Source organism: Chlorocebus sabaeus, chromosome 17, assembly GCF_047675955.1.
Source record: "Chlorocebus sabaeus isolate Y175 chromosome 17, mChlSab1.0.hap1, whole genome shotgun sequence".
NCBI lineage: Eukaryota > Metazoa > Chordata > Mammalia > Primates > Cercopithecidae > Chlorocebus > Chlorocebus sabaeus.
The window spans coordinates 18,402,154-18,427,296 of NC_132920.1; the positions used below are offsets into that span (position 1 = coordinate 18,402,154).

Consider the following 25,143-nt stretch of genomic DNA (forward strand, 5'->3'; position numbering starts at 1 on the left):
GAGAGGCTTTCAGGATTCTCCTGTTTACTGCTTGAAGAGCTCATTTTGCAATGACTCAATGGTGAAAGGATTTCTTGTTGGATATTCTTTTTTTTTTTAAATGAAGTCCTCACTGCATTTCATTCATTTTTTCAACATTCATTGTTGGTTTTGCCCAAAGTGAAAAACGAAAGGGTTGGTTTTTAATCTGTGCATGGTGCAGGTTTAGGCTTCTGTGATGGTGGCTGGGGAGCTGCTGAGTGGGGAAGGTCAAGGGGACTGGCTCTAGACACCCACTATTGGGTGCTGGCACTTGTCTACCTGAATCTCTTTTATACAGTGGTGGTTTGACTACGATTTTTGTTTTTTCTGAAAGTTCATTGCTTGAAAAATGTCTGAGAGCCATTGCCTTAGGGAATTGGTGTTATTCCTCTAAATCACTCTTTGAAGAAGCATTTTGAATTGTTCACATCTCAAAGAGATGAAATATGTGACTTTTTTCCTCTATGTCACTGAGTCACAAGTCCTGCCTGTTTGGAATGCTTGGAATTCTTAAAAAACACAAAATGCATCTCTGCTATGTAAAGGTTTTTCTATTATAAAAATATTTTTACATTATATGTATATTTTATAACTTTGACTTCATAGCCTATAGGCATGTAACTCCTTAGTTTTAAGGAGTAAAAACTTACGTACTGTTTATAGTAGAGACAATTATGTTTCACATGGTCTTGATTACCACAATTTTTAGTTCTACCTTCAAAAGAAGACTATTTCTAAGAAATATCTAATTATAGGTATTCAATTATGGGTAATAATTGAGGTATTACTAGAGGAATCCAATATATCTTTCAAGAGTATCCAATTAATTTCTAAGAGGTATCCAATTATGTCTTTGTTTTTCAAGAGTACATTAAAACTTTGGCCTGTTTAATGTTTCCTTCTAAAAAAAAATATAGAGTAAGACTGAGAAATACTTGGATTTCTTGAAGAGTACCTAGATCTCTTGCTGGGTCAGAACATCAGGATTGACTATTCACACCAGATACAAATGGCTAAGTGTATTTGACATTTGGGGTGTGGAGTGGTTCTGGCCTGTGTTATTACCCCTTTTCCCCTACTCAGGAAGCATTTACTACCACGTTTATTCTTGTTGTTTTACTTGGGATTTCTTTTGAAAGAAAGATAATTCAGAATAGGTTGCATAAGCAGTGAAGCAGTGTTGAGAATGTAGAGATGAGAAGACAGCAGTTGGGGAAGTCGGTGGGACTGTGTGCCATGAGTCGGGGAGTACTGGAGACACAAGCTAATGATAGTTGTTTAAGCATGAACTGGGAGGAAGGAAAAGGTAAAGTCATTCATTTTTACCCCTATGTTTATCATAAAGAGAAGTTTTTTAAAAAAACTCAAAATCCTGAATTCGACGTGCAGGTCTATTTGAATTTAATTTGCTCTTGGATGACAGCTCCTCAGTAGTTAATGGAATAACGCTGTGTCTTGAACTTTATCGGGCCTTTGCTGAGAAAAAACCATGCCTTCCACATGGAAACTAACCATTAGTTAGCTTCCTATTTAATTATTTTGAATCAGGTTTTCTGGTACTGAGTGCTGGGAGTAGGTGAAAAACCTTAAATGCTTCAGGTTGCTAGAGTTAGTAATTGTTGACTTTCTGGTATGACATTAAGAAAGTGAATGTGGACAGATTGACAAGCAAATATCTCATTTATTTTTTTTCCTTTCCATCTAATAGAATTTGATTTTCCCCTACTTGTTTTAGTACTTTTGTACTTACATATTGAGACTTAAGCTATTGTGGGACTAGGTAGCAAATGATTACATGTAATTTCTTTTGTCCAAAAATCAAGAGGAAAAGAGCTTGGTTCTTGTAGGGGGAGGTATATTTGCAATTATTTCTATGGTAGAATTTATTAGAATTGGCCACTCTTTAAAAACAGTAAGAACTATAGGATTTTGCTTTTGTTTAATCAGAACATGAAATTTCCTGATGTGATATAAAATATGAATATGTAGAGAAATTATTTTCACAATTATTTAGTCTGTTAAAGATAAAGATTCAGAATAAAAACAATCTAGTAGAGGAACTTTGCCAGCAGTTTTTATTTTTCATCTAAAGATATCTTTTCCCATAGTCATGCCATGTGTAGAGACAAATTTTGTTTCTATACAGCTTTGACCTTAAGGATAACTGTAGTCATGGACTTCTAACTCTCTTTTCCTCTTTCTGTCCCTCTTCCTCCTTTCTTTCCCTGCTTCATCTGTTCATGTGATATCCACGTAAGGCAGCTGTGGTGTAATGGATCTGGCACTGGGCTTGGTGGCTTCAGAAGGCTGAGGATTGTATTCTGCTCTGCCATGTGCAAGCTCTGAGAACTCTGGCAGATTACCTAACTTCTCAGTACCACAATTAATCTATAAAATGAGGAAAACAATTATTTCATAATCCCAGGCAGAAACTCTGTACCCATTGAACATACCAGGTGAGGAAGCGTACCCTGACTCAGGAGGTGGAGTCGGGAGGGTCATGTCAGCCCAGGAGTTCGAGGCTGCAGTGAGCTATGATTGTTCCACTGCACTCGAGCCTGGGCAACAGAGAGAGACCCTGTCTCTAGGAGGAAAACCCCACAAACAGTAACTCTTCATTTCCCCCTCCTACTGGTCCCTGGTAATCTCTATTCTACTTTTTGTCTCTCAGAATTTGACTACTCTAGGTACCTCATTTAAGTGGAATCATATAATATTTGATTTTCTGTCTGGTTTATTTCAGTTAGGCAATGTCTTCAAGGTTCATCCATGTTGTAGCATGTGTCAGCATTTTATTTCCTTTTATTCCATTGTATGTATGTATATACCACATTTTGTTTGTTCTTCTGTCTTTTTAATTTTTTATTTTTTGAGATGGAGTTTCATTCTGTCACCCAGGCTGGAGGGCAGTGGCGCAATCTTGACTTACTGCAACCTCTGCCTGCTGGGTTCAAGTGATTCTCCCACCTCAGCCTCCTGAGTAGCTGGGATTACAGATGTGACACTGTGCCTGGCTAATTTTGTATTTTTGTATTTTTTGTAATTTTGTATTTTTAGTAGAGACAAGGTTTCACCATGTTGGCCAGGCTGGTCTTGAACTCCTGACCTCAAGTGATCCACCTGCCTTGGCCTCCCACAGTGCTGGTATTACAGGCGTGAGCCACTGTGCCCAGCCTCATTCTTCTGTTGATGGACACTTGGGTCACCTCCACTGTTTGGCTATTATGAATAATGTTGCTATGAACATGGGTGTATAAATATCTCTTTGAGACCCTGCTTTCAGTTCTTTTGGATATATACCCAGAAGTGGAATTGCTGGATCATATGTTACCTCTTTGTTTAACTTTTTGAATGACATTCTATTTTTAAGTACTTTTTGAGTCTGTTGAATTGATTGTAGTGATGCAACTCCTAAATACATTTGCTCATAGTGATATTTCCCGCCACCCACCTTTATTAAGGTATAATTGACAAGTTACATTTGCAGTATACAGTGTGATGTTTTGCTATATGTATACATTGTGAAATGCTTAAATCAAGCTAATGAACATCATCACTTCACATTGTTTTGTGTGTGTATGTGTGGTGAGATCATTTAAAATCTCCTCTCGGCCATTACAGTGTATTGTTACTTACTCTGGTCACCATGCTGTATGAGAGCTTCCCAGAACTTATTCATCTCATCTAAATGAAACTTTGTAAGCTTGACCAACATCTCCCCATTCTCACCCCACCTTAGTGATCTTTTAATTTCCATAGCTCATATGATATGAATCAGGACAGTGAAGTCAGCTTAAATTTCAGGACTTCAGGGACACTTTGCTGAGGTAGGTGAACCACTCTCTAGCCCGTAGTTCCCAGAAGTGCATTAGCTGTAAGTTTCGGGATAACTGAGGGTGAGAATTTGATCAACTGACCTCCAGATGTGTTGGCTAAACAATAGCTTTATCAATCCATATAGTATTTTCTGCTTTGGACCTTTCTATAGGGATTGAGGAGACTGAAGTACGCTGAAGACAGGCTGATGGGCTCAGCTGGTAGGCTCCACTATCTCGCCATGACTGCTGAAAATCCCGCTCCTGGAGATCTGGCTCCGGCCCCCCTCATCACTTGCAAACTCTGCCTGTGTGAGCAGTCTGTGGACAAGATGACCACACTCCAGGAATGCCGATGCATCTTTTGCACAGCTGTAAGTTTTCCTTGATGCTTTCACTATGAGAAAATACAAAGGGAAAAATTATAAAAGTAGGATATGTTTCTGCGGTTTACTGAGAAGCCAAAGTTTGCTACAATATGATCCTGCTTTGGAAAGCATTTCATCTTTGAATCTATTTCCAAATAGTATCTTAAATGGTAAATCCTGGGTTTACTTGTTTTAGCTAAGTATAATGTATGTTTGAAATTTAATTATTGGTTGAATAAATAGTCTTTCTGTTAAGGTTCAAACTATAGAATAGAATAGAAAAATGTTAACATGGTGGCTGGGCGTGGTGCCTCACACCTGTAATACCAGCACTTTGGGAGGCCGAGGCGGGCGGATCACAAGGTCAGAAGATCGAGACCATCCTGGCTAACACGGTGAAAACCCGTCTCTACTAAAAACACAAAAAAATTAGCCGGGCGTGGTGGTGGGCGCCTGTAGTCCCAGCTACTCAGGAGGCTGAGGCAGGAGAATGGTGTGAACCCGGGAGGCGGAGCTTGCAGTGAGCCAAGATCACACCACTGCACTCCAGCCTGGGCGACAGAGCGAGACTCCGTCTCAAAAAAAATAAAAAATTAACATGCTGTAGTTAACTACCACCTATAAGAAACTCAACAGGTATTTTAAATGATAAGAGAAGTCAGGTAGTAGTTTATGTACTGAATTTTCATTCATATACTTGTTCATCTTCTACAACGCACAAGGTATAAATTGTACTTTGTCATAGCTCCTGTTATTCTATTTTCACAATATGCTGAATGTTTCTTATTCCACTTAATGAGAGCCCTATAGACTTGCAGAAGTGGGCTTATCTCTTTTAGTGTGACACCTGGTATCAACACCTGCGACCTTTACTGCCGCTTTTCCTTGAAGGTTAGTTGGTTAAGGTATAAAGGTAGGAAACGACTGAGTTCCTGTAGGATTCAGTGATGACAGAGACTAGCATTGTTCATGTAATCACAAATACCTGCTGAGCAGGAACTGTGTCCCAGGACTGGTTCTAGGCACCGGGATTTATCAGTTAAGGAAACAAAACCCAGCGACGTTTCTTGCTTTTAGGAGCTTACATTCTATCCAAGAACATTATGTAGGAGTTCAGGGCTGAGAGGATGTTGCTGTTTTAGGTGGGGGGTCAGCAGTAGGCTCTGCTGAGGAGTAATGTTTGTGCGGCTTCTCCTTCCTCTTGTTGTTAGTGTGTGTTGCTTTATAGGAAGTGAGGAAGTGGCCTTGTCGTCTGAGAGCTACTTCAGTTTCCTTTGGTCTTGCTTTGTTTCTGAAGGCTGTCCTTCAAAACAATTATTTCTCTGACTTTCTAACCCTTGCTAATCCTTGAAACAAATGAGTCAGAAACAACATTTGGTGAAAACCAGGATGCACTGAGGGTTACTGCTGTTTTAAAAGAATTCAATTTTTGCTATGACATTTAACAGTGCAGAATTTAAGTGTGTGCGTCAACATTGGGGAAATAATATACGGTGAAGGTTGTATTTCATCTTCACAGGGAGCTAACCCTGTCCTGTTATTGTTTCAATAGATTTTAGTTCCTGATTCAAAACAGCATTGCTGCTTCTCATTTCTCTTTCAGCAATTTGAGGGTAGGAGTTAGTACAGTTAGCTTATTCAGTCATCTAGATTCACACTTCCTCATTGTTAGGGAGTGCTCAAAAGCAGAAAGTCAAATGGCTTAATATTTTTGGTATCCCTCAATTTTGGATCTTTTTGCACCTAGAAACATTAACTTTCCCTGGCATCCTGTTACCCTATTACCTGTGAGCTGCCAAAATAGTAAGCAATGTATGATTACCTTAGCGTCTGTAAAATTGTAATTTGAATCAGACTCGCCTGAAATACTACTCTAACTTTCTTTTGGTTAGAGATTTATTTCTTCTTTTTTAAAAAATGACTTAAAATGTATCTTATACTTCCCAGACTTTATTTTGCATCTGTATTACAGTGTCAAATGTTTTGTGTTTTTGAGACTAAAAAGAAATTTGTAACTTTTCAATATGCTACATACTACTGACTTCTACTTTTAAATAGGATTGGATGACATCTCCCAATTGCTTGTGCCTACCATATATTTAAAATGGCTTTACTGAGAACCACCCCCCTGCCCCAGGGAGTATCCACATGTAATGATCTTCCTGCTAGATTTGATGTTATGCTGGTATATACTGGTATATGTAATGTGTGTATTTTTTCTTTTCATGTTAGATGGATAATGTGCTTACTGTGTAACAAGGTTTTGCATATCTTACGTGACTGTGAGAAACCAATCATCACGCTTATGAACTACAAAAGGATCTATACTGGTATATTTTCTTGGATTTAATAAAGCTTTAACAACATTCTGTCATTGTTCTGTCTTCTGTAAGAGGCATCCCTGGCCATTTTGCTGCGAGCCTAGCTTTTTTTTTTTTTTTTTTGTCCAGGATTGCCACACTCCAATTCCAGCTGTACCCCAACTCAGCTGTGTAACTGGGCACATGATAAATCTCTTTGGGCCTCTGATTTTTCATGTGTAAAATGAAGGTGCTAGGATCCTTCACAGTGCTCCAAAGAGGGGGCAGTATACTCTGGGTATGCAGAGGGACAGATGGGGAATATTTGACTTGACCATTGAATGTTAATCAGTTATTTCCTTATCTTTAGAGAGACCAGGCCTTTAAATGGATGCCCCCACCCCAAGTGTGTTCCATGGACCACCAGCTCTGGGAAACAGAGATATCCTTGAATGAAATGTTCCATAGTCAAATTAGCTTGGGAACTACAATGTTCTTCTGTTCCTTTCTTGGAGGGATGTAAGGCACATTTGCATTTTAGAGGCTCTGTGAAATCTTGTAGTTAGAGGGAAAGCAGGGGGATCTTGCTTAGCTTCTAGGATGAAGCATTTCCATTTGACCCTGCCACCCTTTTGAGTGGAACACCTATTGCCCACAACCGATGCTCTGAAGAACACTGCTTTAAATTATTTCATGTAGGTGATTCTTGATTTAAATAACATCCAGGGAAAGGAATGTGGTAGATGTTGTTTCAAATAAACCATGAATATTATCTAGGTTCTTGTTAAAGGATGTTCTAGCTGTGAAGATGGTTTCTGCTAGACTATTTGCTCAGCTTTAATATGGAGAATAAAGTGTAATATAAAGTAAGAGAAGCTGCATATACAGGAAAAATGGGGCATAGTTCTTACTGGCATGACTGACGTCATAGAACATGAGTTGTATTACAGAACCAAAGAGGTTGATGTCTTGGGGTTACAGAAAAAAAGATGTAGCATAATTACTTGTTCTATTTTGAAGGTTAAATATCTCAGGGATGTTTGTCTATTAATGACATGGAAAGAGTATCTGTTTCTCCCTTCTTCTCTTTTGCCTGTATATTTAAATAACCCAAATATGACAATTCTAACTTTCCTTTTCTGGGTTTGCAACACATTCTTTCAGATAATGCCACACAATGTTAATTCAAGCGAAATAAATTCACAAGTCAGTTATCAAAGTAATGGAAATTTATGGGTTTGCTCCCTTATGTACAATATTTGCTTCTGATTTATTTTAGAAGTGATTTCTGTCAGCCGTGAATTAAGGAATAGTGAAAACACAGTTGTTGCTTGTTTTTATAACCTAGATAATTTCACCTGAAAAGAGTCGGTATGTTGGGCATGGCCTATTTACCTTTCAGATTAAATACAGGATGTGCTAAGCAAAAAGAAAATAAAGTCCAGCCATATTCTTGCCTTTTTTCCATTACGTTCTATTGGCTCTAGGTAGTTAGAACTTCTTTTACTATTCATTTCTTGGAGTCAAATGGATTTTCCAATGTTTAAAAAGTGAGAGGAAATATAAAACATTTTAGACCAAGCCCTTCTTTCCCTTGGGGCCTGTCGGGTGACCTTTAAGAAAAGCCCAGAGTTGGTTTGGGAGACTGTCTTGGTCCATTTTGCGTTACTATAACAGAATACAGAGGCTAGGTAATTTATAAAGAAAAGAGGTTGATTTAGCTCACAGTTTTGCAGGTGGGAAGTTAGAGAAGCATGGTGCTGGCATCTACTTGGCTTCTGGTGAGGGTCTCATGCTAGGTGAAAACACAGCAGAGAAGGTCAAAGGGAAAGTGGACATGTGCAAAGAGACAAAACCCAAGGGCCATCCTGGCTTTGTAACAACTCACTCTGGCAGGAACTATTAAGAATTCATTCCCTCAAGAACTAATTCATTCCCAGCAGAGCACGAACTCAGTCACTACCCAGAGAGTGGCACCAAGCCATTCCCCAACTAGGACCCACCTCCCAACACTACCACATTGGAGATCAAATTTCAATGTGAATTTTGGTGGGGACACACAAACCATATCCAAACCATAGCAGAGACATCTACCATTTGGGAGGATTTGCAATGTGTATGTGCACACACAGTTTGGTGACTTTCAAATGAAGCATGAATCCGTGGTGGATCTTTCCTGGGTTCTAACTTTTATCTACACTAGGAGAAAGGAATGCCACTTTCCTGTTTCCACCTCTGTTTCTCCTTTGCAGTATACCATAGTGTGTTAGAATGCAGATATGGAGATGAGAAGACCCAGGCTAAAGGTCAGGCCTTGTCATTTGATGGTGTATGATTTGAGGCAAGTTGTTTGCCTTCTCTAGACCTTGGTTTCTTTGCCTGTAAGATGGAGGGAGGGAGGCGTTGAGAATACCTACCTTTATTTCCTAAGATCCATCAGTGTGCTGAGCTGTTATGTTCTTCAAAAAGATTTCGGAGAAGGGAAAGCCTATAATAATTTAACTGGCTTCTTCACTAGCCTTTAATAAAAAAGTGGTTATATGGGTAATTACAACCTCACTAGTATTCTGAGATACCTAGAGATTAGCAGTTAAGATAGAGAGAAATGTCTCTTTTGGATTTGTTCAAAGTGTGGCTTTGAAATATTTAAACTAAATATCTAGAATTAGGACTTACAGGGAAAAAAAAGCATCAATACCGCTTTGACAGTAAATAGATGAGCACATTTCTGGTGGGTATAAAAGATTCAGATGAAAGGATGTTTCAAAGTACCATATATTTAAGAACTTGCTTACTTCCAATAACATAATAATATAATTACTTGTTGGCTTGATATGTTAGTCTAGTATCATTTTAAGTACCTGGTATTGAGAACTCTCTGGAACCACCAGAAATAATGAGGGATCTTACTCAAGGCCAATGTCACAGAACGATTTTCTGTCCCCTCTTCTGGTCATGAGACCTGCCAACCTTTCCCAAAGCTTTTAAATTCTCCAGCTCCAGATTCCTATGTCTTCTACTACTATTAAATGGGCCGAAGTAAATTCTGCCAGTTCAAAGCACTGTATTATTCTGTTAGTTTCTGGTACCCAAATATGCTTGCTTGCAAGGTTACTTTTTTCTTCCTTTCTTTAATTATTATTATTTTTGAGATGGAGTCTCACTCTGTTGCCCAGGCTAGAGTGCACTGGTGCGATCTTGGCTCACTGTGACCTCTGCCTCCTGGGTTCAAGTGGTTCTCCTGCCTCAGCCTCTGGAGTAGCTGGGATTACAGGCATGTGCCACCACGCCTGGCTAATTTTTTTTTGTATTTTTAGTAGAGCCAGGGTTTCACCATGTAGGTCAGGCTGGTCTTGAACTCCTGACCTCTTGATCCGCCTGCCTCGGCCTCCCAAAGTGCTGGGATTATAGGCGTGAGCCACCATGCCCAGCACAAGGTTAGTTTTATGCTTTCCCTTAGCTTTGCTTGGGGTGGTTAGCAGTGAATTTATCTTTGTTTGTGAAATAACTTCAATATACTCACTGCTTATATCTATTAAGAGATTTAATGACAATACTATGGTGACTTTTGTATTTATCGGTCAAGTCATAGGTATACAATGCCAATTTTATTGGCACTATATTTTTCCACTGACAACGGAGCCACTGCAGGGTCAGATGGCATCTGTGGAAAAAGAGCAAACAGTAACAGCATGAGAAATGGATTAGAGATGACTCAAGGAGGAGCTGGCTTCCTGGACCTATGATCTCATCCATGCCTAATGCTTACCACTTACTTATTCAAGGAAAGTAGTAAAATGTGGCAAGAGAGGAAAGAACAGCAGAAGAAAACCATACTATTAAGGCCCTAATGTCTTTGTCATAGCATCATAGTCCTAGAATTGGAAGTGACCTTAGATCTTCTAGTTCCCCCACCCTCCTAATGAAAGAAGTCCTTTACTGGGATGCCAATATGGTTTGGCATTTAAGAGAATGGGTCTCAAGTTTGGTAGCTTAGGCTTTATTTATTCAGCAAATATTTGCTGTGTCTTACATAGTTCTGATGGTTTGAATATAGTGGTGAACAATCAGATTAAGCCCTGGTTTTCAAATAACTCAACTTTTAGTATGTGACATAGATGCTAACAAGTAAATACAGAAATCAGGTAATGGTATGTGCTATGGAAAAATAGGGTGAGGGGGGTTGGGAGTGCTGTGGGGAAGGGGGCTTCTACTTTGTTAGATGATCAGGGAAGTCTCAGTGATAAGGTATTATTTGAGCAGAGACCTGAAGGAAATGGGGAACAAGCCATAAAAATATCTGGGAGAAGAGGGTTGTCGCCAGAGGGAAGCAGTATGGAGGTCTTAAGTTGGGAGTGTGCTTGGTGTATCAAAGAGGCTGGTGTGGCTGGAGAAGTGTGTATGTGTGTGTGTGTGTGTGTGTGTGTGTGTGTGTGTGTAGGGGGAGTAGTAGGAGATTAAGGCTAAGTCCTGTAATCTGCTCTCTGCAAGCTGGAGACCCAGGAGAACCATTGGTGTATTTCCAGTCCAAGTTTGAAGGCTTGAGAACTAGGAGAGCCAATGGTATAAGTCCCAGTCCAAGGGCAGGAGAAAACTGATGTCCCAGCTCAGGCATTCAGGCAGGGAGATGAATTCTTTCCTCTTTTTGTTCTTTTTAGGCTCTTAATGGATTGGATGATGCCTGCTCACAATGGGGAGGGTAAACTGCTTTACTCAGTTTACTGATGCAAGTGCTGATTGTATTAGTCTGTTTTCACACTGCTATAAAGAATACCTGAGATCTATAAAGGAAGGAGGTTTAATTGACTCACAGTTCATGGGGAGGCCTCAGGAAACTTACAATCATGGCGGAAGGGGAAGCAGCCACATCTTATGTAGTAGCAGGCGAGAAAGAGAGCACCACACTTATCAAACAACCAGATCTCGTGAGAATTCACTATCATGGGAACAGCATGGGGAATACTGCCCCTATAATCCAGTCACCTCCCACCAGGTCCCTCCCTCAACACCTGGGGATTATAATTCAAGATGAGATTTGGGTGGGGACACAGAGCCAAGCTGTCTCACTGATCTTATCCAGAAACACTCACACACACATGCCCAGAAATGAGGCATATAGGAGGCATCCTGTGGCCAGTTTACCACACAAAATTAACCTTTATGCATAGAGAATACACTACAGGAGCCAGGGTGAAAGCAAGAAGACTACTTAGAAGGCAAACATAATAATCCAAGCCAGAGATGATAGTGGCCTGGAAGCTGGTAATGTCTTTGGGCAGTCTATTGGGTCATTTTCTTTAATATGATATAGGGAAAAGAAATCATCTCATAAGATTATATAGAAGATTACAGTAGATAATCTAGATAAATTACTTAGTACAGTGCCAGAATACAACTAGCATGTATAGCTCTACTCTTTTTAGTGTGGTCATCTAGCTTTTGACTGATAATTTCCAGGATTGGGCCATACTATAGTACTGACTATTCAATTATTGGAAATTTCTAAATTGAAACCATCTTTTGCTCTACATTCATTTGAAACTGGTTTCTATGTAAATTCTAACTGTTAGTGTTACTTCCGCTCTCTAAAATAAAATTGGTTAGAATCTAATTTTACTATTCCTGGTTGAAATCTAATTTTACTCACTAGCTTCATATTATTTGAATGAAGGTTATCTTTTTTATAGAGGGTGAACGTCAGATGACTCACGAAAAATTCTCCTATAGTGCTCAGTCCAAGGTAGGAAATAGTGAGCTATCTCTAGTAGTGAAATAATTAGGCTTGCCTCTAGTTCCAATTCTGTCAATAACTTTATGACTCGAATCAAATAATTTCTCTAGAATTTCCTCATTTGTAAAAATGGTGGCTTGGTTTGGAATTTTTCTTTTTAGTTATTTCTTTCTTTTTTCCTTTTTTTTTTTTTTTTTTGAGACGGAGTCTCGCTGTGTCACCCAGGCTGGAGTGCAGTGGCACAGTCTCGACTCACTGCAAGCTCCGCCTCCCGGGTTCACGCCATTCTCCTGCCTCGGCCTCCCGAGTAGCTGGGACTACAGGCGCCCGCCACCTCATCCGGCTAGTTTTTTGTATTTTTTTAGTAGAGACGGGGTTTCACCGTGTTAGCCAGGATGGTCTCGATCTCCTGACCTCATGATCCTCCCGTCTCGGCCTCCTAAAGTGCTGGGATTACAGGCTTGAGCCACCGCGCCTGGCTTCTTTTTTTTTTTTCAGAGTCTCATTTTGTTGCCCAGGCTGGAGTGCAGTGGTGCAATCTCAGCTCACTGTGACCTTTGACTCTTGGATTCAAGTGATTCTCCTGCCTCAGCCTCCTGAGTAGCTGGGATTATAGGTGCCTGCCACCATGCCTGGCTGATTTTTGTACTTTTAGTAGAGATGGGGTTTCACCGTGTTGGCCAGCCTGGTCTCAAACTCATGACCTCAAGTGATCCTCCTGCCTTGGCCTCCCAAAGTGCTGGGATTACAGGTGTGAGCCACCGCACCCGGCCTGGGATTTTTCTAAAACCATGATTTCTTTTTCTTCATCATTTTCTCTTCTTTAAGCTGAGAATCCTCAATTACCTTAGCCAGCCAAATTATTTTCCTATGGGAGGTTTCAGTTTGCTAAGGAAGATATATCATTCATCTTACTAGTTACTATTTTAATATGCATTTATCTTCTACAGTTAGGTCCTGTAACCAAATTAGCATGATCTTACTCCGTTTTGGATAGAAACATGACTGTCATGGAAACTGTGGCATTCACTTGGATCCCTATTCAGGGCAATGTTTCTATCCTCCCATTTCCCAGGGACTGGCTTATGGAACAATGACTGATTGCTACAGGGATATAAAGGTGTTTCCCTTTCAGCTTAATGAGGTGCAGCTGCGAAGGGCTCTTTCTACCTTCAGAGTACCCTGTTGGATTGTAGGACCAGATGAGGCCCTGGCTGCAGCTGCATGGCGAGTCAGGATCTCCCTCTGCCCACTTGTATTCTCCTTACTTCATTATAGGCATGACTTTGGTGAGAGTATACCCTGTAAATCTTCTCAATGGAATTCTCCATCCCTGAATCAATTTCTAGGGAACACAGTTGAAGACACAAATCTGTGAATTATTATTTTTCTTGTGGTAATGCCTCTACCTATATAGTCCAGAAAAGTGTTTCCTTTTTTTTTCTCTGCAAAATGAGCATTTCATGACTTTTACAGGGTCTGCCTTTCATCCCATTGCCTCTAAGTTAACTAATAAAGTATGATATATTCCTTAAGTGTGTTACATTCCTGCTTTATTAGGATATTTACACAATTCTATATAGAAACTGGAAAGTTTGGCCAGGTGTGGTGGCTCATGCACTTTGAGAAGCCGAGGCGGGCGGATTACTTGAGGCCAGGAATTCGAGACCAGCCTGGCCAACATGGTGAGACCCTGTCTCTACTAAAAATACAAAAATTTGCCAGGCATGGTGGCTCCCAGCTATTTGGGAGGCTGAGGCACAAGAACTGCTTGAACCTGGGAGGTGGAGGTTGCAGCGAGCTGAGATCTTGCCACAGCACTCCAGCGTGGGCACCTGAGTGAGACTCTCAAAAAAAAAAAAAAAAAAAAAAAAGACCCTGGAAAACTCTTCTTTTTCTGGGTAGATCTCTTTGAACATACTTTAATATATTTTACCTTCTTGCCATAGGTCTATTAAGAAATAGTAACATGCCCTCCCCCACCCTCTTGGGTTGACAGAATTCCTTTGGGACAAGCTTCACTTGCATAACTTTTTTTTTTTTTCTTTTTTGAGATGGAGTTTTGCTCTTGTCCCCCAGGCTGGAGTGCAATGGCATGATCTTGACTCACTGCAACCTCTGCCTCCTGGTAGGTCCTGTAACCAAATTAGCATGATCTTACTCCATTTTGGATGGAAACATGACTGTCATGGAAACGGTGGCATTCACTTGGATCCCTATTAAGGGCAAAGTTTCTGTCCTCCCATTTCCCAGGGACTGGCTTCTGGAACAATGACTGATTGCTACAGGGATATAAAGGTATCCCTGTATCCCCTGCCCCAGCCTCCTGAGTAGCTGGGATTACAGGCAGGTGCCACCACGCTGGCTAATTTTTGTATTTTTAGTAGAGATGGGGTTTCACCATGTTGGCCAAGCTGGTCTTGATCTCCTGACCTCAAGTGACCTGCCTGCCATGTCCTCCCAAACTGATAGGATTACAGGCGTGAGCCAGCGTGCCCCAGCCTACATAACATTTTTTACTTTGATCATAGGCTTAACAAGTACTTTAGGTTTGGTATCGGGGTAAGGAGTGATGTTATAATGTGGAACAGGATTTTATTTCTTTTTTACAGAGAAAGTTATGAAAAGATAGTTCGGTGATCTGTGCTTGTATGTTGTGTAGACTTTTTCACCCCTTAAGCGTGCCTTTGCCGAAGTTTAATTCTTCAAACCACATATCAGAATGTAATGGGCTGGCCAAACATGCAAATCGTGACCAGAGAACAGGCAAAAGTTGGTTTCTGATGAGAGAACTTTTCCACTGTCACCACTAAGTCACCAAAGTTTATGTATTTATTCTTTTGAAGTTGCACTCTTATTCCAATATTCCACCTTTTTCCAGGCTCTACTGATCCATTTGGTACTAGTGTGTGCCAGGCATGGTGTTAATTGTGGAGCAAGTGGCAATCATCAGATATAACCAGCCCTGCTGTTATGTGGGCAGTAGACCCTCTGATAAGGGCAGTACAGTGTGTTATAATAAAGCATACAGGAGACTCCGAGAGGTCTTAGGTTTCCTAAGGGCTGAGACTGAAAGATAATAGGGATTGCTTGATGGCATTGTTGATGGGGCTGTGGGTGAGAACAGTGCTCCAGGGAAAAGAGGCCAACCACATGTGAGAACACAGAATCAGGGAAGAGTGACCTGCCGAGGAACCAACCCGGAAGATGTTCCTGGGACACATTGTTGGAAGTGTGGGTGTGCTCAGGCAGGAGGCCGGAGAGGCAAGAAGAGACCAGATGGAGGGCCTGGTATGCTGTGTTCAAAAAACATTATGGAGCCACTGGAAGGCTTTGTTTGGGAATGAGATGGGGAGAATAGCGTCGGCACAGGGTAGAGAATGGACTGAAAGTGGACAAGACCAGAGCAGGAGGAGGGAAGTGCGGCAGGCTGAAACAGAGCTCAGAGAACAACGTCCTTATCACGTTAGGATACATGTGTGTGGCAGACTGCAGTTTTGATGTCTGGAGTGTTTAAATTATTTTTATGCCCCAATTATCTTTTTTCCTATCCTTTTGGGATACTGTCAGATTTCTTTTCTTTTTTTTGAGACAGAGTCTCATTCTGTTGCCAGGCTGGAGTGCAGTGGCGTGATCGCGGTTCACTGCAACCTCTGCCTCCCGGGTTCAAGCAATTCTCCTGCCTCAGCCTCCTGACTAGCTGGGACTACAGGTGCCTGCCACCACGCCCGGGGAATTTTGGTATTTTTTAGTAGAGATGGGATTTCACCATGTTAGCCAGGATGGTCTTGATCTCCTGACCTCGTGATCCGCCCGCCTCGACCTCCCAAAGTGCTGGGATTACGGACGTGAGCCACTGTGCCCAGTGAAAGTGCATTTTTAAAAGTCATGGCTAGTACTCACAGAAGAAATAGGACCCCGAAAGTACAAAATATCATGTTTCAGGGTTCTCTCAGTTTTTTAAATTGAAGATAATTTTTAATTATAAATGTAACACATGCTAATTTAAAAATAAACCAAAAACCTCAAAAAGTGTGTGCATGATGACTCACCTATATTTTTTTTGTTTTTTTTTTTTTGAGACGGAGTTTTGCTCTGTCGCTCAGGCTGGAGTACAGTGGTGTGATCTCGGCTCATTGTAACCACTGCCTCCTGGGTTCAAGTGATTCTTCTGCCTCAGCCTCCCAAGTAGCTGGGATTACAAGCATGCGCCACCACGCTCAACTAAATTTTGTATTTTTAGTAGGCGGGGGTTGGCCAGGCTGGTCTTGAACTCCTGACCTCTGGTGATCTGCCCGCCTCAGCCTCCCAAAGTGCTGGGATTGCAGACGTGAGCCACCGTGCCTGGTCCACCTGTACTTTCTTCTAGACTCTTTCCCTGTGTACTTATGCACATCACTTAATAGAGAAATGGGATCTTTACCTACGGATACTTTTCTTTAACTTGAGTTTTACAAACATAGTACATTGTGGACAAGTTTCTGTGCAAAAATATACAGACCAACCGTCCTTTTTAAGTATTGTATAGTGTTCTATGATATGGTTGTATGAAAATTTATTTAACCGGGCCCCTCCTAAATAATGGATTTTAAGGTTGTTTCCAGTTTTTGCTATTACGAATAAATTTTTTAACTTATATAAATGTGAAAATACCTGTCCTTAGGATAACTTTTTAGAAATAGGATTGCCTAACCAAAATAGATGTACATTTTAAATCAATATGTGTTACCAAATTACTATTCCAAACTGTTGCACCAGCTTAGCAACTCCACCCACCGAGCAGGAACAGAGGCCTCTCTTTTGACACTGGGTATTTTCAAACTTTTCACCTTCTCTAATCTGGTATGTGAAAAGAACATATCTCATTGTTTAATCCATACTTCCTCTTTTTAGGAGGAAGCAAATTGTTGTAAGAGAAGCTCATCTCATGAATCCATCTTTAAAAAACATACAGTATGTTCAGTGCCCGTATAGTTGCAACTGATTTTATACGTTGTTATTAATAGTAATCAAGTTAGAAAAAAATGGGCCATATCTAGAAAAGTATATTACACATAGAAGACATGAATGAATGAAAAAATATTGGTGTTCAGACGGTGGGAGATGCTTCATCACAAAAAAAAATTCATGTCCAGTGACAAAATGTTACTAAGTAGGAAAAGGAGGTTTGAAACATTTAGGCAAGTTGAAAAAGGGTGGTGAGTTAACTAGAAAATTCAGTTTTTTAAAATCCTGTCTGTATATTTCAGTTCATTAAAGACTGGTTATATCAGGCTTATCTATGTGGATTCCAGATATGCAGTGTACCCCTTGGAATCAGGTGAGACACGGTGCCTCATTTCCAAGGAAATACATGGCTCTGTGTTAACTGAAAGCCTGGGTGGTTTTGAATCGTTTCCCACCCACAGTAAGGAGGTCTTTTTGGTTTGACTCTTCTGGAAAATATGTGTGAGGTATGTACTACATGAATGTAGGGTGTTTTTTCAATCTGCTTAAACCTCAGTTTATTCATCTGTTTAAAAAAAATTAAAGAAGGAAAAGCAAGGGCATTTGAGTACCTTTCATATAATATGTCATATGCAAGGGTACTATTTTTTTCCCCCTTTACTCTTCCAGTTTACAGATAAAGAAACCAATTCAGAGTTAAATAACTTGCCCAGGATCTATAATGTTAATTCCTGCATCATAGCTTCATTTGGAGGAAATGAAAACAACCTCTGTGAAAATATATAACATATGGCCTAGCACATAGTATGTGGTCCCTAATTTTTTTTTTTTGTTAGCATGAAAGTGCATGAAACCTCATATAAGGCTTTTGTGATCTTAACCTGAAATGTCTAAAGCTTGACAATGTCCTATATAATGCAAAATTGACAGCTGGCTACTGATTTTATATACATAAAAGTTTAGTCAGTACAAAACAAATGTAAAGAACTACTGGTTTAAAAAATCCAAGGAGTTTTTCGGAGAACAGAAAGTATGTAATCAGAATATAGTGGTGGCCATGGCCTCAGATTAGAAATTGAGCATGAACGGGAGTGTTCTGTGAACTTTCCACTGTGTGATTTCGGGTAAGTTATTTGAGGAAACCAAGGCCGAGACATTCAGAGGTCTGATTTACACAACTGGAAGTTCCCAGTGCATTTAGCATATTTTCAGATGTTGAAACTGAAGTCAAGTTTCAAGGCCAGGCCTTCTGCCTCAATGACTGATGTTCTCCCACCCTCCAGGCGCATTGTGTCTGGAAGTTACTGGTGTTTTTAAGAGGACCTCAGTCTGACGGTGGTTTCCAAGTGATTCCTCTGTGTTGAGGGTGTTTAATGCATGGGTTACTGCAGAGCACAGAGAACTTTTCTGCAAATGGAAAAAAAAAATTATAGCTTAACATCTGCTTTCTCTAGGTAGTGTGTTAATTAAAGATTGTTTTAATATGGAATGATGTCTAGCTTTTGAAAAACTTTATCTTATGGTTTATGCTATTGATAACCTTCAGAAAAGGAAGACTGGTTCAAATTATAGCATTTAATATGAAAAGCCCACTCAATATGAAGCCCCTTGACTTCTAAAAACTTGCTTTTTAGAAAATGTTTAAAAAAAATTCCAGGTTTTGCAGGATAAATCCTCGGGGGAATATTATGAGATAAGGAATAGTCACAGTCTTGATGCAATGTAAATTATAATTAGAAAGATTCTAATTTTGCTATGGACTCATTGCATATAATTATTTCAAAATAATTTTGAATAAAATGAGATTTCGAATAACCAACCTATTCGAAATCTTTTCTACTTTTTCAGAGTTCAGTTCTCTTAAATCTAAGAGATTCTCTTTTGTAATGTAGCTAAAGAGAAAGTTTAAGGGTTAGGTCTATTCTTAACTGATGTCCCTTGTTCCTATCATTCCATGTATAGAAACAATATCTTGAGGAAACTGTAAAGCGTCACTCTTTCCCAACTTTTGGGTCATTAATATGAGCAATTTTGCATGCTAGCTTTGTAGGTTATATCCTGTAGAAAAAAGTGCTGGTGATGAGTTAGCTTTATTCTGTCACTTATACAATGTTAATATTCTTTTAAAATTTCAAACATTCAGATAGTTATTAATATTGCTACCACTAGTTTTATTTAAAAATGTTATAATTTATATAGATACATAGTAGGTATATATATATATTTATGATTAGCTTTAATTAAGACATTATTTCATTATAATTTATTCAAACTTTGGTTTAAATACTGAGACAGATTTTATTTAAAATACAGGATTTCTGCTTTTAAGCAGTATTAAAATCTGAGGTTTGATGAATGGTATAAATTTTATCTTTTGCTTTTAGTTTTAAAAAATTGTACAACATCCTGTTTCTATTCTTGAAGGTGAAAAAGAACAAAAACTTTTAAAAATATGAAAAAAAAATACAACAGTTTGTTATAAAACAAGATAAAATATTTTTACCACAAATACCTATAGAGTTATCCCTTGGTATCTTCAGGATATTGGTTCCAAGCCCCTTCCTACTGCCCACCCCAAAGATACCCAAATTCATGAATGCTCAAGTCTCTCATAAAGAATGGTGTAGTATTTGCATGTAACCTGTGTACATCCTCCCATATACTTTAAATCATCTCTAGGTGACTTACAATATCTAATACAACGTAAATCCATATAAATGGTTTTTCTACTGTATTTTTTGTGTATTTCTTATTGTGTTTTTACAAATATATTTTCTATCCGTGGTTGGTTGAATCCATGGATGTGAAATCTGAGGATGGGGGGCTGACTGTATACCAACTATCTCTTAGGTTCTGCCTAAGTCGTTTTGTGTTGATATAACAAAATATGTGAGACTGGGTAGTTTATAAACAACAGAAATCCACTTCTCATAGTTCTGAAGGCTAGAAAGTCCAAGATCAAGGTGCTGGCAGGATTGGTGTCTGGTGAGGCATGTGCTCTGCTTCCAAGATGGCGCCTTACTGTTGCTTCCTCTGGAGGGGAGAAATTCTGTGTCCTCACATGACAGAAGAGATGGAAGGGCAGGAGAGCACTCCTTTTAACCTTGAGCCCTTTTATAAGGGTGCCAATTCCATTCATGAGCATGGGGTCTTTGTGACTTAATCACCTCCCATGGGGGTTCAGTTTTAACATAAATTTTGAAGGGGACACCATCATTGAAATCATAGTGGATTCTAACGTTAACTTTTTGCTTGCTTTATCACACATCTCTCCGTCTATTTAGCCTGCTGTGGTGTAGTTTAATATTCATTCGACATTCTCTAGTGGAATGTGAGTACTCAATGTGTTTGCTTAGATTGGGTTGAATGGTTATATTTTATTCAGGTGACTAGCATAGCCATACGTCATGGTCGAAGGGGTTTCTTGAACCTTTACTAACTTGAGGTTTTTTTTTTTTTCTGTGTTGCTGAGACCTTAAGTGCACCTTTTAGAGATTCAGAAATGCTAACAGTTCAAGCAGAGACTCTAACAGTAGGAGGAAGAATGAAGTGGCAGATGAATTCAGTGGAATCTGGCTATGCTGAATCCGTGGTATGCTTATTCTCACTGCCTGTGCTGGGTCTGTGTGCTAAGGCTTTGGTGTCAGCTGAGGGCTTACAGTTCTGAAGGCTAATGTTTCTTTGGAGGAAGTAGAAGGATGTAAACTTGGCAAGTCTTCTTGTTTTCTTTCTCCTGAAATGGTCAGTTGCTTTTCTGAGCATACTGTGTCATGAGATAGCACCTAGGCCAGAGGGATCTCTTTGAGACTAGTATAAAAAGTGGGGCCTCCTCCTGTTAAAAAAGGCAGCACAAATGGGACAAAAGAAAACTCCTCTGAAAGGTTAGCGGACAAGCGATTGAATTACTCAAGTTGGAAGCAGATTTTTCCAACGCTAAAGTCAGTTCACTGCTCTGATTGGAATGTTCTTCCATTTTAGCAAATTTATTTGGCTTTTTTGTGAAGCCTGGACCGGGCTGCAGCATTTCCAATGGGTTTCTCTTCAGAGCTATTTCTGTCATGGAGTTTCTTAATTTAGATATTTCATGATCACTTGAGATAAAGATAGACGCGTTTGATCACTCTTGGTTGGTGGGAACTGGAGGTACTTTTGATTGGAGTCCAGATTTAATCTCCCATATTGAATGACTGTTCTCAAACTTACAAGGTGGATCTTAGTAATCTCTTCCAGAAAAAGTAATGGCACTATTTTGGGCTAAAGTATTTAAAGGCTCTCAATCAGAGTTTTAAAATTTTGCATATATAATTTCCCCCTTAAGCTTTCTTTGCTGTTTCTTTTGGAACTAGCTGAATGCATGTATTCTCCATGGAGAGGTTGGGTAGAAAAGAGTGATGAGGGACATAAAAGTATCTTCCCTGCTTAGAATGGAGGGCATGGATGTTACTGAACTAGTGGTGCTTAGACTTGGTTGCAAATGGGAATCACTTCAATAGTTTAAAAATATTGATAACAGTTCAACAAGGTGGCAGAATATAAGATCAATGTACAAAATCAATTGTATTTCCATATACTAGTAAGAAGTAATATATTTGCATTAATGAGAAAATAATTCTATTTACAATATCATCAAAAGGAATAAAATATTTAGGGATAAATTTAACAAAGTACAAAATTCTCTGAAAACTCCAAAATACTCCTGAAAGAAATTTTAAAAGACTAAATAAAAGATATCCCATCTTCATGGATTGGAAGACTTGTTAAGGTGGCAGTACTCCCCAAATCAATTTATAGATTCAACACACCTCTCATAAAAATGCCAACTAAATTCTAGGCTTATCCTAAAATTCCTGTGGAAGTTTGAGCAACCTAGAATAGTGAAACAATCTGGAAAAAGAACAGAGTTGGAGAGCTCTCTTCCTGATTTCAAAACTGATGACAGAGTGACAGTAATCAAAACATTGTGATACTGTCATGAGGATGGACAGATAGATAAATGGAATAGATTTGAGAGTCCAGAAATAAATAAATAAATCTTACTTTTTGTCAGTTGATTTTCAACAAGGGTGCCAAGACAATTCAAGGAGGAAAGAAATGTTTTTCAACAAATGGTGCTGGACAACTGGATATCTGTTTGCAAAAAAATAATTAAGAATTAAGATGTCTGTGATCTTTCTCATACCACAGGCAAACATTAACAAAAGTGGACCATATACCTAAATATAACAGCTAAAACTATAAAACTCTTAGGAGAAGAGAACATAGGAAAAAGAAAAAAATTCATGATCTTGGGTTAGGCAAGACATTCTTAGAAGTGACACCAAAAGCTTAAACAACAAAAGAAAAAGATAAATTGGACTTCGTCAAAATTAAAGACCTTTATGCTTCAATGGACATCATCAAGAAAGTTAAAAGATAACTCACAGAATGGGAGGAAATATTTGCAAATCATATCTCATAAGGGATACAGCTAGGCTATATAAAGAATTCTTACAACTCAGTAATAAAAGCACAAATAACTCAGTTACAAATGGATGAAAGTATAGATAGTTCTGAGTAGAGGCTTCTTCAGAGATGATGTACAAATTACCAATAAGCACATGAAAAGATGCCCAAAATCACTAGCTAACAGGGCAGTGCAAATCAAAACCACGATGATATTCGACTTCACATTAAGGTGGCTATAATAAAAAAGACAGAAAATAACAGGTTTTGGTGAGAATTTAAAGAAGTCCAAACTCTCATACACTGCTGGTGGGAATGGAAAATGTTAGAATTGCTTTGGAAAATCGTCTAACAGTTCCTCAAAAGGCAAAGATAGAGTTACCATATACCATACCTACTCCTAGGTATATATCCAAGAGAAATGAAAATGTATGTCCACATGAAAACTTGCTCATAGCACCATAATTCATAATGCCACTCGACTGGAAACAACCCAAATGTCCATCAACTGATGAAAGTATAAACAAAATGTGGTATATTCACACAATGATGTACTATTCAGCAATAAAATAAATGAAGTACCAATACATGCTACAACATGTATGGATCTTGAAAACATTATGCTAAGTGAAGCCATTGACAAAGGACCACACATTGTATCATTCTATTTATATGAAATGTAGAGAGTAAGAAAATCTATACATACAGAAAGTTGAATGGTGGTTGCCTAGGCTGTGCATGGAGCATCTGGGGGAGAAATTGGGAGCATGTACTAATGGGCACAGCATTTCTTTTGGGATTATGAAATGTTCTAAAATCAAATTTGGTGATAGTTGTACACTGTGAATATACTAAAAATACTGAATTGTACGCTTTAGATGGGTGCATTGTATGGGTACGTGAATTTTATCTCAATTATAGGTATTGAATTATATCTCAATAAAACATACATGACATATATAAGATATATAATAATTACATATTATATATAATACTATATATATATAATATAAACCAACACGTGGATCATTCTCTTAGAGAGTCTGAATTAATTGGTCTGTGGTATGGCCTGGGCATTGGACTTCTGGAAACCTCCCCAGGTAATTCTATGAAACAGCTGATGTGGAGAATCTTTGACCTGGGTCTTGGTACTTACAAGTGCGGTTTGTGTGCCAGCGGCACCAACGTGACCTGGGAACTTACAAGGAGGGAAAAACCTCAGACCCCACCCAAGATCCACTGAATCCGAATCTGCATTTTTGATGGGATCCTCGAATAACTTGGATGAATATTCAAGTCTGAGAAACATTGTCAGTAAGGTAGTTGAATAGTAAGGCAGGTGGATATTATCTTTGAAGTTCCTTATCCTCTGTCCATCCACCCCTCCTCCTCCTGCCTGTGGCTTTTTATTAAGGATACTCTTCCCAGTAGTGTCCCATATCTTCCAGTGTTTCTTGTCTATAAAAACATACCAGGCTTAGATAATTTTCTTTGGGGGCACTGCTCTCTGCTAGGGAACCACTGGCCTTTTGGAATATATTCACCTGAGAGCAAATAGGCAGTGGACTAGCACAATTGGTTCTATATAGCAAATGAGGTGACCCAGGAAGAAAGTGTAGAAAGAAGAGAGTTTAGGTCCTTTCCTGAAATTCCAACACTTAAAAGTTGAGTTGAGGAAAATGCAGAAGATTGAGAAAGAATGACTAGAGAGGAAGAATGAAAACCAGAAGAGTATGGAATCCTGAAGACAAGGGGAAAAAGGATTTCAGGAAGGTGGGAATGGTTAGCTGTGTGTGATACTGCTGTTGAGAGGTTGGGAAGGAAGAAATGGGTACTGGATTCAATGACCTAGAGCCACTTCAGTTGAGCGGTAGGGAGAGGTTGGGATGGGATTGGTGAAGGAGTGAGGGAAGACAACTCTTTCAAACATTTGATTGTGAAGAGCTGAGGAATGAAGGCAGTATACAGTCAGGAAGAGGAGTAAGGGAGGGCTGTTGTTCTTTGCTGTTTTATTATGACTTTTCTTTGATTAGGATATTTTGAACATGTTCAAGTTTAGACAGGACAAAATTCAAGGCATAGGAAAGAAAACAGATAGTGAATAAGTTAATTTCCTGAAAGGCAGGAGGAGATGGGAACCAGAAAAGCAGAGTTGGGTCCTATGTGTCAAGAAAAGAAGAACAGAGGATGGATGTGTGTGTGGGTGGGTTTATATGTTTCATTATCAGAGGTGAAGGAGCTTGGCCACAAAGCTGAGCACAGACTGAGTATCCATTATCCAAAATGCTTGGGACCAGTAGTGTTTTGGGTTTCTGAATTTTTTTTTTTTTTTGGAATATTTGCATTATACTTACTGGTCTACCATCTCTAATCTGAAAATCTGAAGTTCAAAATCCTCCAATAAGCATTTCCTTTGAGCACCATATTGGTGCTTAAAAAGTTTTCTATTTTGGAACATTTCAGATTTTGGATTTTCAGATTAGGGATGCTCAACCGGTAAGTGCTGAATTCAGGCTTCC

At 39.2% G+C, this 25,143-nt stretch overlaps 1 protein-coding gene and 1 pseudogene across 4 annotated transcripts in view; one reads left to right on the plus strand and one right to left on the minus strand.

The window, feature by feature from the left end:
- Positions 1 to 25,143, plus strand: part of RNF144B (ring finger protein 144B) — a 192,802-nt gene that overhangs the window by 120,804 nt on the left and 46,855 nt on the right. For all 4 annotated transcript variants that reach the window (XM_073005684.1, XM_007973589.3, XM_007973587.3 and 1 more), the window contains exon 2: positions 4,010 to 4,210. In XM_073005684.1, coding sequence (XP_072861785.1) covers positions 4,046 to 4,210 — 165 coding nt within the window. In that variant the 5' untranslated portion in view covers positions 4,010 to 4,045. The remainder of the gene's footprint in view (positions 1 to 4,009; positions 4,211 to 25,143) is intronic.
- On the minus strand, positions 6,431 to 6,526 carry LOC119626889 (small nucleolar RNA U13; annotated as a pseudogene).